The following is a 16,837-nucleotide window of genomic DNA, read 5'->3' as shown; positions in this document are numbered from 1 at the left end:
TCAATATTTTGTTGTTGTTTTGATTTGGACAAATATAGGATTAAATTTGTATTACTTAAAGTTTAGTTTTTTTTATTGCCCATCACCCAGTTGATCACATTTTATAAGATTCCATGTATCATCCTAAGTCTAATCTTGTTTAACTATTGAATTACATTTTATGGCATTCCAAGGACCGATGTTGTTTCACTATGGAATCTTTGTGAGGTGAGGCACAAGGCACCATGCATCCATGCAAAAGGCCAATTTATTATATTGTCTGTTGGACTGTAGGTGTACTAAAAGGCACCATACAAGGACCTATGTTGTTTTACTATAATACCTTTGTGGCTGAAGGTGTGGCATAATGCACCATCCTAGGACCACTCATGCAAAAAATCAATTTATTATATTGCTTCCAGTTGGACTGTAAGTGTACTACAAGGCACCATCCAAGGATCTATGTTGTTTTACTATGGAACCTTTGTGGCTGAAGGTGTGGCACAACGCACCATCCTAGGACCATTCATGCAAAAGGCCAATTTATAATATTGTCTTTCAGTTGGACAGTAGGTATACTAAAAGGCACCATCCAAGGACCTATGTTGTTTTACTATAAAACCTTTGTAGCTGAAGGTGTGGCGCAACGCACCATCCTAGGACCACTCATGCAAAAAATCAATTTATTATATTGTTTTCAGTTGGACTGTAAGTGTACTACAAGCCACCATCCAAGGATCTATGTTGTTTTACTATGGAACCTTTGTGGCTGAAGGTGTGGCACAACGCACCATCCTAGGACCATTTATGCAAAAGGCCAATTTATCATATTGTCTTTCAGTTGGTCTGTAAATGTACTGCAAGGCACCATCCTAGGACCACTCCATTCATAAGGCCAATTAATTACTTTGTATTTCGGTTGACTGTAGGTGTACTAAAAGGCACCATCTAAGGTCCTATAGGTCGATAGGTGTCTAAGGTACACACATCTAAGGATAGTGCCACTGACTGTAACATAGAAATATATTCTCTTTAACTAACTTTGTTTTAAGTCCTTGGGAGGTGCCTTGTAGTACACCTACAGTCGAACAGGCAGATAATGTGATCGAAGGCCTTTTGCTTGAAGATGAGTGGTCCTAGGGTGATGCCTTGAGGTACAGCTACAGCCAAATGTGTAATTCCACATTAAAACCAGAGACCTAGGACGCAGCCTTGAGACTTAGAATAATACAGGAACATAATCTCTTAAAATGACTTTGTTTTAAAGATGAAGGGTCCTTGGATGGTGCCTTGAGGTACACCTACAGCCACAATGTCCTTATTAAAACCAGATAAAGGTCTGGTTATGGTGCCTTGACACTTAGAGGAATGCAGCAACATAATGTCTTTTAAGGACTTTGTTTTCAAGAAGTAGGTTCCTAGGATGATGCCTTGAGATACACCTACAGCCACAATGTGTTATTCCATATTAAAACCAGAAAGGACTTAGGATGAAGCCTTGAAGTACACCTACACTCCTATAGTTTCTGGATGATAGAATCGCCTTTTGCTTGTGAGATCAGGTAAATGACAAACATAAAAATTTTTGTAGATAAACGGGTACGAATACAATTAACGAAATAAATTATTTAAAAAAATTTAATACATAACTGCAATATATTTTTTTGTCCAACTTACAGTGCTCATTATAATTTATTAAATATTATTTCATCGATTTTTTATGTCTCAATACAATAAAATAACATCGATTCAGTGCTGTAGGATCAAGATTCTTATATATGTTTATATATATTTTTATACAATATTTTTTTATATTTTATATTTTAAAATCACAAGGACGAAGTGAACTACAATAATATCGGCGGTAGTTGAAACAACATTTGATAAAATTTCAAAACAACATAAAAATAGACTACATAAAAATTAACAAAATTATATATTTTTCTTCCCCCCTCCAAATATATTTACTTATTTATTTATTTTAATAAATCGAAGCGAAGGCGTTGTCTTTGGTCCATAGCTTTAAAGTTTTTTTTCTTCTTCTTTTTCAAAAGGAAACAAAATATAATAAAGCTTTTTTAATACTTCTTACATCCTTTCTCCCTTTATAAACCCTGTAAATTACAAAAAGAGAACTGAAGAAAAATAAAATAAAAAAGTGCACATAGAATCCCCCATTTATAACAAGTATATCTTCATTATTATTATTATTTTTATATATTTATATTTATAATATATATATTTTATTAGAAATTTTCTTTTAAATAGAATAGTGCTCATGTATATAATTATTTGTAGTGGAAAATGTACTCTTTTAAAAAGTCCCCCCTCCCTAGATTTTTTATATAATATAGAAAATAATTATACACAAGTTGTGTTATTTATATTTCATTCTTATAATAATAACATATTATAAAAAGGAGAATTTTTAACGATTTAAACGATTTTCCGACATCAATACATATTTATTTATGTTTAAAAAAGGTCAAAAATTGTTTCTCCTCTCTGTCGGGCAACACTGGTGGCATCACTGATTCCACAAAGTGAGCCCGTTCGGCCTTGCCCATTTGAAAAAATTTCCCTAATTAATTCTCTTTGATTAATTAATTATTGATAAATGTTCTGGTCCCGACGGTTTAAGTAGTGATGGGCAAAAACCGCTCACTAGGTGGAATGAACCGGTCCTCTTTCACCGCTCTCCGGTCAATAAACATTTTAATTTTAAAGAATAACCAGAGAAAGAAACACATTTTTGAAATAATTGAAGAGATAGGGAGACCTAAATGCATATCCAGGATATACCGGGAGCAGTAGGGATTACGGATAGATCTGGGGAAGAAAGGCGAGAGAGTGGTGAGCGGTGGGCTACCAGGGTGTAGTGAGCCGCCAAGTAGTGATGAGTACCTGTCGTTCCTTTTCTCAGTGCAACTTCACCCGCTCAGTAAAGTGAGCTGGTTCTTTTGAACAGTTCAGTTGTCCATCTTTATTTGCAACACTGATTCCTCCAAGTGCAACCTTTGTTTAAGGGAGGAAAAATTTGTGGTGATATAAGCTCACTGAGTAATCACAGGATTTAAAATCTCCCACGTACTGGTGAGCAGTGAACCGCCAGGGAGGGTTGAGCGGTGTGTCGCCAGGGAGTATTGAATGGTGAGCGCCAGGGAGTGTTGAGTGGTGAGCCGCCAGGGAGTGTTGATTGGTGAGCTAACAGAAAGTGGTGAGCGGTGGGCTGCCAGACAGAGGAGGGTGAACAGGGAGTGAACGGTGAACTATAGGTAGTCATGTACAGTGATCTGCCAGAAAAATCGAGTAGCCATTTCCGTTCCGTTTTTTCAGTGCAACTTCAACCGATCAGTAATGCCAGCTGTTCTTTTGTACAGTTCAGGAACTTATTGTCCATCTCTATTTGCAACACTGATTCCTTCAAGTGCAAGCTTTGTTTAAGGGGGGGATACAAGCTCACTGAACGCTGAGTGATAAGCTACCAAGAAGCGGTGTACCGCCACGGAGTATTCAGTGGTGAGCTACCAGGTAGTGGTGAGCGGTGAGCCGCCAGGGAGTGTTGAGAGGTAAGCTACCAGGAAGTGTTGAGCGGTGAGCCTCCAGGGAGTGTTGAGTGGTGAGCTACCAGGAAACGGTGTTCCACCAGGGAGCATTCAGTGGTGAGCTACCAGGGAGTGGTGGGCGGTGAGCCTCCATGGAGTGTTGATTGGTGAGCTACCAGGGAGAGGTGAACGTTGAGCCGCCGGGAAGTGTTGCGTGCTGAGCTACCAGGGAGAGGTGTACAGTGGTCTCCCAAAGAAATTGATTAGCCATAGAGATGCCGTTCATTTTTCTAGAGCGATTACAACCGGTCAGTAAAGTGAGCTAGGTCTTTTGAACAGTTCAGGAACGAATGGACCGTCTCTATTTCCAACACCGATTCGTCGAAATGTCAGCCTTGTTTTAAGGGAGAAGTTCTGTCGTGATTTAAAGTCGGCTGAGTAACCAATGGATTAAATAATTTCTCAGGGAATCAGTGTTGCCTCCAGTGTTGCCCAAACGTAGGAAAGATGGGAAAAACAGTGTCAGCATTTTTTCTCTCTTTTAAAATCCTATATATAACAATTTTTTATGTACCTACACGTATTTAAATATATTGTTCTTATATTATTAAATTATTTATATTTAAAAAAAGTTTTTCCTCATTGTTTGGGCTTTGTCTTTCATCCCTTCTTGTCGATTGTCGGACCGACTCTCCCGAGTATAGTTCATAATTTTTTTTAAATCAGTAAATTCAATTGGAAGAAATGCAACAATTTGATCTTGTCACTGGGTCAAGGGGGAAATCAATTCCTGCATCTTTTGGACCCAAGAGGTTTTATGACCCCCTCCTCAGATTTTTTTGAACAATGATCGATAAGGAAGAAGGCTAATTTTTTAAAATTGTTGGTAGCTAGTTTGTCTAGGGTGATGACCTTCGTGTGCAGGATAAGGTCTTGATTACGATCTGGCGGTTAAAGGGTTGATGGCATTAAGATTTGGTATGATCTGATTTTCGTATCGTTCATAGTGTATTATCATGGAATATCCATCTAGATTATGGCCACCTTCTGCCTGTAGGATGTCGTTCAAGGTGGAAGCAGTCCTCATGTATAAAAAGGAAAAGGCGGATGATAATCAACCGATGAGGAGTGGCCTGGAGAGGGAGGTGAAACTCTTCATGCTCTTGCAACGCTGTCTAGTCCTCGATACGCCTAGGGGCCGCTGAGAGCTGGCGATCGGCAGACGTCCGTTGTTTCCGAGGAGGATGTCGACTTTGGTAGCGCGCATCCTCTGCCCGTAGTAGCGGGCGAAAAGGTCGATGTTGTTGTTGTTGTCCTCGTGGATGTACTTGTCGAACCAATTGGTCGGGCTGAGGAGGCCGACCTGTTTCCGGAACTGTCACACCTCGGTGAGGTACTTTATAGGGCATATGCCTTGCCTGTTGTCGCCGGATCTGATCATCACCATGCCGTCGACTTCCTCGCCTATCTGAATCACAATCTAAAAGAACACCCCAAAACAAAAAACTTAGACTGAAAACCTTAAGTTATATACGTCAGTCATACCTGATCTCTCAGTAGGGTCGAGTCGGCGACTTGCAAGTTATGCGTCACCTGCAGTGCCCTTTCCCCGGGTTGGACTTTGGCGACGTACTTGCTCGGAAAATAGCCGACCCTTCCTAAACATTTCCCCCTCCACCAATCAGGGTCAGAAGTGTCTATCACCGTCAGTTTGTACCCAGCCCTGGATTACAAAAAAATAAATCATCTGATTTTCAGTACGGCCCATAAAACACTCACTTGAGATCCAGCTCGTCCGAATGTCTCGACTTGAAGTTGTACAGCACGACGTACAAGTTGTTCGGCAAGAGCCTGTACGGCTTCTGAAAAAAAAAATTAAAACTGAACCACCCGTAAAAATAAATGCTGGCGATTAAGCCTTATTAAGCCATTGGGATAAATCTAACCAGAAAAACTTAGATTTTCATTCAGTTCTGACCATTAGATGCAGAGATATTGTTAAAAATGTATTTTTATGTGTGGGGACTCATAGTCCAATTCAACTTTAAGCTCTCTAGTTTCATTGCTGTACAGTAAATTAAAGCCAAATTTGACACCTAAAATTAAGATAAATTAAATCTGAACGAAAATATTGAGATGCATCCAATTCTGACTATTAGTCAGAGAAATATTGGTGAAAATGTGTTTTTAGCAGGGGGCGGGGGTCACTCAAAGTATAAAGCGTTTAAACTTTTTCGCGTTAAATTGTAGACAATAAATTTGGGCTAAATTTGACGAGTAAATTTCGATAAATCAGGTCTGTAATGAAATATCGATTTCATCAAATTCTGCCAAATAGCCAGGGAAATACTGGTAAAAATGTATTTTTAGAGTGGGGGGTCTCATAGTTCAATTGAACTTTGAACTTTCTAGTTTCACCGCTATACAATAAATTAAGGCTAAATTTCACACCTAAATTAAATCTGAACAAAAACATCGAGACACATCGAATTCTGCCTATTAGTCAGAGAAGTATTGGTGAAAATGTGTTGTTAGAGTGGGGGGTCACTCAGAGGAGAAAGCGTTTAAACCTCTTCGTGTTAAATTTGGGACAATAAATTTGAGGTAAATTTGACGAGTAAATTTCGATAAATCTGGCTTGTAAAGAAATATCGAGTTTCATCAAATTCTGCCAAATGGACAGGGTCACTGGTGGAAATATATGTTTTGGAGGGGGACTCAAATGTTGTACCTTTCACCTTCCAGTTTGAATCCTGCCGAACCGATTTGAACGCGGTTTTCACCATAAATTAACATAAATCGAACACAATAACAATAAAATACTCACGGGAGATGGACACGGTGACGTGCTCGCGCTCGATATGGACTTTTCGTTGTCGTCAGGCAGCTCGACCGAGCTCATTCTCATATTGCGCGCTGACAAAAGCCTCCTGGAGTGTACCGGACTTGAAGGTGCTGGAAAGGAAAAAATGGGGGTTTCACTTTTTTTCTAATTATAAGGGGTTGGGATTTATCGTCTAAAAATTGCAATCTACTCTGTACTATCACCTACAGCCAGCTTGAAAAATCTACACGATTTGTTTAGTTTATTAAATTTACAAAAAATTAAAAAGGCAACAAAACTACTTTAAACTACCGATACTGGTTTCTAAAAGTGGACGAGGTTTTACGTTTATGTTTTTTGATTTGTTGTTTTAAAAAAAAACTCTCACACAATTTTTACTTGACCAGATTGCCGGTGAGGTTGGCAGTCGTACAACCCTTCGCCTCACTGGAGCTGGAAATGAATCAGGCTGTCGTTTTTGGATTGTCCTTTTTTCTGTTTTTTCTCGTTTTTTATTTTTTATTTTTTTTAATTTGTTTTTTGGTTTTCTCTTACATTGTAGCCGAGATGATGAGCTGTGGCTGCTCCCGTGTGCCGAGGTCTGGGCGGAGCAGTTCGTCCCCGGCCTCCGCCTCTGGTTGTGCTCGGTCGACTCCGGTGAATCCAGGCTCAGGGATTTCATCCTCAGGTTCAGCTTCTGCCGTCTCGGGCTATGAGGGGCTGTGGACATAAGGGTTGGACCCGGGTTCGGGCCGGTTTTCGATTGAGATACGAACGAAAAATACAGCAGTCAGAAAAAAAAATTGGGGGAAAATCAGAGAGAAAAACAAATCGATAACGAACATGCGGTGGTGCTTCTACAGCCTAAGTGCCATCTAAGGGGGCCAGGAGGACTTCCGCTCAATTTGATCTCCTTCTCATATTTTATAAACAACAAAAGAACAATACAATTTACTTAACGAAAAAAACGTACAGCAGGTTTTTACCTTAAAAAAATTTATAAGGTACAAAAGGCTGAAAATAATCGACTGGACGAGTTAAACAAGATTATACAAAATGACCGTCTCAAAAGAATTGCAAATAAGGCATTTATTTTGGTCAAAACCCTTAAACCCTCGGCTAAATCGTCCAAAAACGTTTTACCACGACAAAATTCTCCATTAGATTTTATTTCAGTGAAAACAAAAGGCCATAGTTTATGAACGTTTTGTCTACAAAACCATCTCAACAAATTGCTCTAGGAGGCTGTTATTTTCCTTGAAACGCTTAAAACCATTTGTCGGTCATACACAAACGTATTGCCGAGAAAACCATCTCAATAATATTGTTCACTTCAGACTTCATTTCATTGAAAAACCCACCAAAAACAATCGGATTACCATCCAGAAATATTTGAGCCACAAAACCATCTCAACAAAGTTGTCCACAAGACTTTATTTGGTTGAAAAACCCACCAAACACCATCGAATTACCATTCAGAAATGTTTACGTCACAAAACGATCTGAACAAAATTGTCCACAAGGATTTTTATTTGGTTGAAAAACCCACCAAACCCAATCGGATTACCATCCAGAAATGTTTGAGTCACAAAACTATTTCGACAAAATTTGACTAGGAGGCTATTATTTTAGGATAAACTAATAAAACCCATTGGTCGATCAACTAGAAACGTATTGCCTAGAAAACTATTATTTAACTATTATTGAAAACCACCAAAAACCATTGGTTTATCCAAAATGTTTGAGTCTCAAAACCATCTCAACAAAATTAAATGTCCACAAGATATTATTTCGGTGAAAACCACCAAAAACCATTGGATTATCCAAAATGTTAGATCACAAAACCATCTCAACAAAATTAACTGTCCACAAGATATTATTTCGGTGAAACCCACCAAAAACCATTGGATTATCCAAAATGCTGGAGTCACAAAACCATCTCAAAAAAATTAATTGTCCACAAGATATTATTTCGGTGAAAACCACCAAAAACCATTGGATTATCCAAAATGTTGGAGTCACAAAACCATCTCAACAAAATTAAATGTCCACAAGATATTATTTCGGTTAAAACCACCAAAAACCATTGGATTATCCAAAATGTTTGAGTCACAAAACCATATCAAAAATTTGTCCAGGAGGCTATTATTTTAGGAGAAACTGCTAAAAACCATTGGTCTATCATCCAGAAACGTATTGCCTAGAAAACTATTATTTCGGTGAAAACCACCAAAAACCATTGGATTATCCAAAATGTTTGAGTCACAAAACCATCTCAACAAAATTAAATGTTCACAAGATATTATTTCGGCGAAAACCACCAAAAAGCATTGGTTTATCCAAAATGTTTGAGTCTCAAAACCATCTCAACAAAATTAATTATCCACAAGATATTATTTCGGTGAAAACCACCAAAAACCATTGGATTATCCAAAATGTTGGAGTCACAAAACCATCTCAATAAAATTAAATGTTCACAAGATATTATTTCGGTGAAAATCACCAAAAACCATTGGTTTATCCAAAATGTTTGAGTCACAAAACCATCTCAACAAAATCGCCCACAAGACTTTTTTTCGGGTGAAAAACCACCAATAACCATCGGATTGATATCCAAAAACGTTTTTTCCACAAACATTTTCGATAAATATTTAAAACAGCAAACAGGAGGCTTCGATTTAGTAATAAAAAAAGCATTGGCATATCATCCAGAAAGCCTAGAAAATCATTTCAACCATTGTCCAGGAGACATTATTTTGGCAACGACAAAACCCATCGACATATTTGTTCAAAAGTGTTTTTCTAAGAAGTCCATTATTTCCAGCCTTTCAACCCAAACTGAAACTAGTCGGAAACTTGATTTTCCAAATTGGCGATCCTGCTGTACCCTGTTTCCGCCCATCTCATCATCACTCCTCTACTAATTGGTCTCTTTACCAGTTGTGTTCGACGATCCCACCCATCCGTCACAAGGGCTGTATGACGCACCTAAGCCAGAAGAAATTCTCGTCAACATGCAGAAAAGTGAAAAAGAGAGAAGAGAAAAAGAACAGAAGGCGAAGAAAAGAAGGCAGAAGAGATGGAAAGAAATTGAGAGAAGTTAGCATATTAAAGAAGGAAATATACATTTTGAAATAAATCTTTTTTTTAATCTCTCATATCTTTATTTAAAAAAATATATTTTGAATGCAAAAATTAAATTAGTATAAAATGTTAAATATATACAAAAATCTTCAAACACGATTCATGTTAATTTTTTACACTCTGTACATCATAAACAACAAAAAATTACTTACCTACAACACAAAAATTTCTATAAATTTTTTTCTATCAAATAAAATTAACATACTAAATATACCAACACGTAGCATAGCAGGTCTAACATATATATACACACATGGGAAATCTGAAATGTTTCAAAAATAAATACCAAAATAAAAAGAAAAAGAAAGGAAACATGCTCTTTGGTTGCGTCCTACGGCTGTACGTCGTCGTCATTGTAATGTCGGCCATTTTTGCCCAAAAAGGCTTAATTTTCTTCACGTTTGCCATTTGTTCAAGAAACATCAGGTCAAAAGGTGAAAATAAGACAGTGGGGGGGGGGTGAATGGTATTAACACTGTCAAATAATTATTATTAGTTATATTCATCATCTTTGACGTCAAATTTGTCAATTGACACGGTCATTTTTGGCAAAAATTGGCCGCCTGAACTGCCTGGTATCCTTTTAGTCCAGACTGAACAGGCAGACTGAACTTTTGATCCTATTTAGTCTAGTCATTTTTCACCCAAAAAAACAAAATATTTCTTTAACTTATCTACTCAAATTGGTCTCTTTTGAACTGCATAAGCTGGTCATTTTTGACCAAAACATGTCAAATATCTTCCATATAACTGATCAACATAAAACGATCACTTTTGACCCGACAATGTAACACAAGTCGGTCATTTTTGACCTAAACAACTCAAATATCTTCCGTACAACTGATATGTTTAACATGATCATTTTTGACCTATCAATGTCGGTAATTTTTGAACGAAATTACCAACATATTTCCCTCTTTAACTGATCTACTTAAACTGATCGCTTTTCACTCGATAACGTTTACATAAGCCGGTCATTTTTGACCAAAACAGCCAAAATATTTCATTGTTAGTGTATTTAAATTGATCACTTTTGACCTGAAGCTGTCTTGATGTAATTCCTAAAAAAAGACATGTTACAATGAAAACCCTTCTCGATAAATAACATCAGTTTTATTCTTAAAGATAAATACACATAGATTTTTTGGGGTTGGGAAAATTTCTTGTTAAAGGTACACATAGAATAAGAGAAAAGTATCCAAGAATGAATAAACAGGAAAAGAAGAAATAGAAATAATAAATTCAAGAAAAAAGTTTAAGACTGTTTTTTTGTTTTTTCTCACTCTCTTTCTCTCTCTCTCACTCTCTGTTTTCGAAATTGAGCGTTTTCGAAACTTTCTTCGCCAGCTTTTCCAGCCGATTTTCGTCCTTTCGAAACAGAAAGTCTTGTTTTTTTTGGAACATGTTCGACAAACACAGGGCTTAACTTTTAAATAAAATGTCTTTTATCACACTGACATTTTGGGTGCGGGAGGGCTCGTTCCGTTGGTAATCAAATCTCTGAGAAAAACAGGCATTTTTTTATATATATGTATTATTTTTTTGTTATTTTGATTATTTATTTATTATCATATATCGAGAAAAAAGAAAGAAAAAAAATAAAAGAAAACAATCCGTTATCACCCGCAGTCGTCAGGGAGAGGTTTTCTTCCCTTGCCTCGGCGAAGGAGTCGGCGGTGGGCTCGCGGCCCCGAGGACCAAAGGCTGTCCGAAGGGCCGAGTTCCGGCGGCGTATTGCACTTGCTCTGCTGCAAAAAGAATTCAAGGCGGTTCTTAGCGGTTTTTATTTACTATTTGTACATCGTCAGCCGGTGTTAGTCAAAATAAAGGAAAACAAAAAATAAAACAGACAGACAAATAAGAAAAACCTGCCGGGAAGGCGCCCAAACCTAGGTGCCAACGTGCCAGAGTCTTCTGCATTGTTTTTTATTTATGTCAAAACACTTCTACTAAAACGGGCCAAATTTAGTCGGAACAGAACTACTTTATCCAACTAACTTTTACTAAACAGAACTACTACACTCAGTCATTTTTTCATACATAAAAAACTACTAAAAACAGTGTGTTTTAAACATCCTAGAACTACTAAACACGGTTACGGTTTTTTTAAACAAAAACAGAACTACTGCTCACTGTTTTTTCTCCTAAAACAAGTCTAAACAAATAAAACCAATAAACGTCTTTTTGTAATGTGTTAATAGCTCCATAGTAAATCTTTTACATTTTTTAAGCAAAACTATTAAATACAGTCTTTTCCGTTTTTACCTCTTCTACTAAAATGGGCCAAATTTAGTCGGAATAGATCTACTTTAGCGAGTACACTTTTATTACAACAGAACCACTACACTCAGTCATTTTTTCATACATAAAAAACTACTAAAAACAATGTGTTTTAAACATCCTAGAACTACTAAACACGGTTACGGTTTTTTTTTAACAAAAACAGAACTACTGCTCGCACATTATCTCAAAAAAATATTCTAAATAAAACAACTAAACAGTCCTTTTTTTAGTGCCAATACATCTGTAGTTAGTTGATTACATTTTTTTAATGTAAAACAACTGCTAAATATAGTCTTATTTATTTATTTCAACTCTTCTATTAAAACGAGCCAAATTTAGTCAGAACAGAACTACTTTAGCGAACTCACTTTTACTAAAACAGAACTACTACACAGTCATTTTTTCATACATAAAAAACTACTAAAAACCTTGTGTTTTAAACATCCTAGAGGTACTAAACACGAGTCATGGCTTTTTTACAAAAGCAAAACTACTGCTCGCACATTATCTCAAAAAAGAAAAAAACAACTAAACAGTCCTTTTTTAGTGCCAATACATCTGTAGTTAGTTGATTACATTGTTTTAATGTAAAACAACTGCTAAACATCGTCTTATTTATTTATTTCAGCTTTTCTACTAAAACGAGCCAAATTTAGTCAGAACAGAACTACTTTAGCCAACTCAGTTTTACTAAAACAGAACTATTACGCACAGTATTTTTTCATACAAAAAACTACTAAAGACCTTGTGTTTTAAACATCCTAGAACTATTAAACACGGGTTATGGTTTTTTTTTACAAAAGCAAAACTACAGCCGGCACATTATCTCAAAAAAAAATTTAACAAAACAACTAAACAGTCCTTTTTTTAGTGTCAATACATCTGTAGTTAATTGATTACATTTTTTAAGGTAAAACAACTGCTAAATTAGTCTTATTTCTTTCTTTCAACTCTTCTACTAAAACGAGCCAAATTTAGTCAGAACAGAACTACTTTAGCCAACTCACTTTTACTAAAACAGAACTACTACACACAGTCATTTTTTCATACATAAAAAACCACTAAAAACAGTGTGTTTTAAGCATCGCAGAACTACTAAAAACTGGTTATGGTTTTCTTTTACAAAAACAGAACTACTGCTTGCTTATTTTGTTTTAAAAAAAAGTAACTTGTAGACAAATAATACCACTAAACAGTCTTTTTTTAGTGTGTTAATAGCTCTGTAGTTAATCTTTTAAATTTTTTAAGCAAAACAACTACTAATATAATCTTTTTTTTCCTCTTCTACTAAAATGGGCCAAATTTAGTCGGAATAGATCTACTATAGCGAGCCCACTTTTATTAAAACAGAACTACTACACAGTCATTTTTTCATACAAAAAACTACTAAAAACCTTGTGTTTTAAACATCCTAGAACTATTAAACACGGGTTATGGTTTTTTTACAAAAGCAAAACTACTGCTCGCACATTATCTAAAAAAAAAACTAAACAGTCCTTTTTTAGTGTCAATACATCTGTAGTTAGTTGATTACAGTTTTCTTAATGTAAAACAACTACTTAATATAGTCTTATTTATTTATTTCAACTCTTCTACTAAAACGAGCCAAATTTAGTCAGAGCAGAACTAGTTTAGCTCACTTTTACTAAAACAGAACTATTTCACTCAGTCATTTTTTCTTACCTAAAAAAACCACTAAAAAACAGAGTGTTTTAAGCATCGCAGAACTACTAAAAACGGGTACTGCTACTAAAAACTACTAAAAAATAGAACTACTGCTTGCATATTTTGTTTTTAAAAAAAAGTAACTTGTAGACAAATAAAACCACTAAACAATCTTTTTTAGTGTGTTAATAGCTCTGTAGTTAATCTTTTAAATCTTTTTAAGCAAAACAGAACTACTAATATAATCTTTTTTTTTCCTCTTCTACTAAAATGGGCCAAATTTGGTCGGAACAGAACGACTTCAGCCAACTCACTTTCACTAAAACAAAACTTTTGCTCACAGTTTTTCTCCGAAAAAAAAACTTCTAAACAAATAAAAAGACAGCCTTTTGTGTTAGTAGTTCTGTACTTAGTTGTTTACATTTTTTAAAGCAAAACAGAACTACTAAACCTACATTTTAGCAATAAAACAGGATTACAAAACCAATTCAGTCATAACTGAAAACAGAATTACAAAACAGTAATTTTTTTACAAAAAACAGAATTTTTAAAGACGTTTTTACTTAAACTTTTTGACCAAAACTGGACCGACAAACCAACTCAGTTGTAACCAAAACAGTACTACCAAATGTAGTAACGTTTTTTTAAACCAAAACCGAACCTACTACCTATGTTGTTATTTTGTTTGTTCTTCTCTTTTAGTAAAGACAGAACTACTTAGCCCAATGCTTTTTGATCATGACCGAACTTATTCAAACCAAAACAAATTTATTTCCCTGTGGTTTAACTGTAAGTGGCGATCTTCACGGCAGATCTTCATTTATTTTATTTATTTTTTTTATCTGTCTGCTTTCAACTCCGTTAGTCTCGCCATTCCTGTTAGTCACACGAATATTTTTTTTCTAATCAAGGATTGTTAGGATCTTACGGGTTAGAAGCTGGCACGATTAAAGCGCTTCTCTTTTGAGAAATAAATAAAAATAAATAAAGAAAAAATATGAGAAAATAATTTTACACAAAAATGATGCAGGTATAAGCCACATAAATTATGTCTTTTTTTTTTGTTTTTTTTTTTGCTTTGTTTGGGGCTTTTGGGCACGATCGGACGGCATGCTCTCTCTCTATATATGTATATATGTATACATTTTATGGAATTTTGTCAGTTTTTATTTTTGCCTTTTTTGGGGAGTTTTTTGTTTTGTTCTTTTTTTTAAGGGGAAAAAAGACATTACTTTCTGGGAGTGATGCAGCTCTTTCCGCCGCCTTCAGCCCGAACCCGAAACTCTTCATTCCGAACAACCTCCTCCGCCTGGACTCACCGCTTCCATGGTTATCTATGGTTCACACGAATATAAGTTTTGAAGGCAGAACAAGAAACAGACAAAAATTTAAAAAAAATAGACAAGAAAAACAAGATAATTAAAGATGAAGTATGAAAAGAAATCTCCGAAAAAAGGGAGGGGAGAGGGTGTAAAAATATTTAATTAATAACTAACTGTAAAATTAACTAATCTCATTCCCATAAATGGCGTCACACAAACTCTAAGACAAGTAGTGACGTCATTTTTAGGAAATTGGTGAAACTAATTTTGGCTTTATCTACGTTAAGAAAACTGTAATGTTATTGAATGCATAACATAAAAATTACGACGTCACAAGACTGCTCGAAAGTTTGGCGTGACGTCACTTTAGGAAATTGGTGAACTTAATTTTACTCCATCCATTTGTAAAATAAATGTTCTGTTAATGAATATATAACATAAAATAACATTTTACAAATTAATATAATGAAGTCATTACATTCCCATGTGATAATAATCTCACTGAACTGCTCAAATGAAGCAGTTCGGTGTGACGGCATTTCATGAAATTGTTGAATCTAGTTTACTTTTTCATTATATATGGATTTGTTTATTTATGAAGCAGTGAAAAATACAGAAAAAGTGGAAGAATTTTTCTTGTTTTTTTTTTTTCTAAAAAAGCAGGCGTGAAGCTGTTGGAAAAAAAAATCCTTGAGTTATTTTCTGCGACCTGACATGCTGTTTATTTTTCAGTACCGCTTTGAAAAAAAAGAAAAAGACCACCAAAAAAACATGGTGCAAATATACCTGAACTGGCCGACTGATGATGGTGGTGGTGTTGTGCGTGGCTTGGGTTCGGCCTCCTGGTCGTCCTCGGTTCCGAGGCCCTCGTGGACGAGATCTCGTTCGCCGTCTTGAGGACCTGGTAAGTCGAGTCCTGTGGGTCCCGTTCCGCAGGAACCGGCTGTGGAGTCTGGAGCCCACCTGTACCAAACGTGGGACCGACCCGGGGTGGTAAGCAGACTTACGGAAAAACCCCACCAAAAAAAAGAAAAAAAGACAAAACCAAAGCTCAAAAGCGTGCTGGGTGGGTTGTTTTGGATGTATGTAGGATTTCTTAAGGTTTTTTTATGTGGATCTACAAAGCGGTTGATCAATTCTACTCTTGGGCTGTAAAGGGATAATCTAAAGATAATCTTAAGATATTATTTTTTAATGTGCTTAAGCAGGTTTACCTTCTACCTTGACGGATTAATGCACATCACGTGTGTTTAGTATTTTTAAAGAATTAGAAAAAATATAGAAAGCACTGCACACGGTCAATTCTGGTTAAGATCAAGCCGTTTTTAAATTATTTTCTTTCAAAATCTGCCTAAAAATTCCAGTCCAGAGGTCGTTTACCTATTTGGTCCGGGGTCCTGAAAGTGACCGAACGTCCGATCGGGGACCTGTCCGGGCTGGACGGGCTCGAAGCGCCTCCGGGCGAGACGGACCGCCCTGGGCGAAGCATGCGTCCCGCCAGCAGACCTTTAACGCGGAAGGGTGAAAAGAGAAAAAAAAATAGGGAGTGGAAGAAAAATTGGGTTTGTTGGGCTGGGATAAACAGAAATATATTTAAGGTCAGGTCGTAAACGCACCTTCCTCGTCCGGCGGGGTCGCTCTTGTCTCGATGTCTGAGCTGGACTTCTGCCTTCGAAGAAGACGGGACTTGGTCTGGCACTTGCCCACCCTCTCCTGGCAATCGAGGTGGACGTTCATCTTGCACAGTCGGCACTTGAGACCCTGTTTCGTGTGACCTGAAAGAAGGAACGAAAATATTAGCCTCGACGTCATCGCAGGACACGAAAGGATTGAGTGGAACTACGGACAAACCGAGCCTATGCTATAATTTTGGGTCGAAATTCAACAGAACCTCCAAAATTGGTCAGTTGTCCAACTCGGCGAAACGTATTCAACGATATGACAGAATATCCGCACCCTTTTGTCTTGTAATGATCAGCGCGATTGTCTAAGATTGTCCAAAATTTCGACGTCCAAAAATCGAGAAAGAACAACCTTAAGTCTGTAACTTTTGGTCGGAATCCAACAGAACCTCC

General features: G+C 36.5%; 1 protein-coding gene across 9 annotated transcripts in view; it reads right to left on the bottom strand.

The window, feature by feature from the left end:
- Nucleotides 1–1,650: 1,650 nt before the first annotated feature.
- The window catches only part of LOC106670821, an 82,071-nt gene continuing 66,884 nt past the window's right edge, over nt 1,651–16,837 (bottom strand). For 2 of the 9 annotated variants that reach the window (XM_024225276.1, XM_024225277.1), the window contains 9 exons: nt 16,379–16,537; nt 16,143–16,268; nt 15,549–15,725; nt 14,673–14,774; nt 6,904–7,068; nt 6,352–6,479; nt 5,304–5,386; nt 5,070–5,247; nt 1,651–5,004 (listed from right to left, as the gene is read on the bottom strand). In XM_024225276.1, the coding sequence (XP_024081044.1) occupies nt 4,903–5,004; nt 5,070–5,247; nt 5,304–5,386; nt 6,352–6,479; nt 6,904–7,068; nt 14,673–14,774; nt 15,549–15,725; nt 16,143–16,268; nt 16,379–16,537 (1,220 nt within the window). In that variant the 3' untranslated portion in view covers nt 1,651–4,902. Of the gene's footprint in view, nt 5,005–5,069; nt 5,248–5,303; nt 5,387–6,351; nt 6,480–6,903; nt 7,069–11,042; nt 11,241–14,672; nt 14,775–15,548; nt 15,726–16,142; nt 16,269–16,378; nt 16,538–16,837 lie in introns of those variants that run through there. The other 7 variants (XM_014401445.2, XM_024225279.1, XM_024225278.1 and 4 more) reach the window with 7 other exon arrangements.

This window comes from Cimex lectularius, unplaced genomic scaffold (genome assembly GCF_000648675.2).
Source record: "Cimex lectularius strain Harlan isolate CLEC.00 unplaced genomic scaffold, Clec_2.1 scaffold21, whole genome shotgun sequence".
Lineage (NCBI taxonomy): Eukaryota > Metazoa > Arthropoda > Insecta > Hemiptera > Cimicidae > Cimex > Cimex lectularius.
This window is presented reverse-complemented; position numbering and strand designations above follow the sequence as displayed.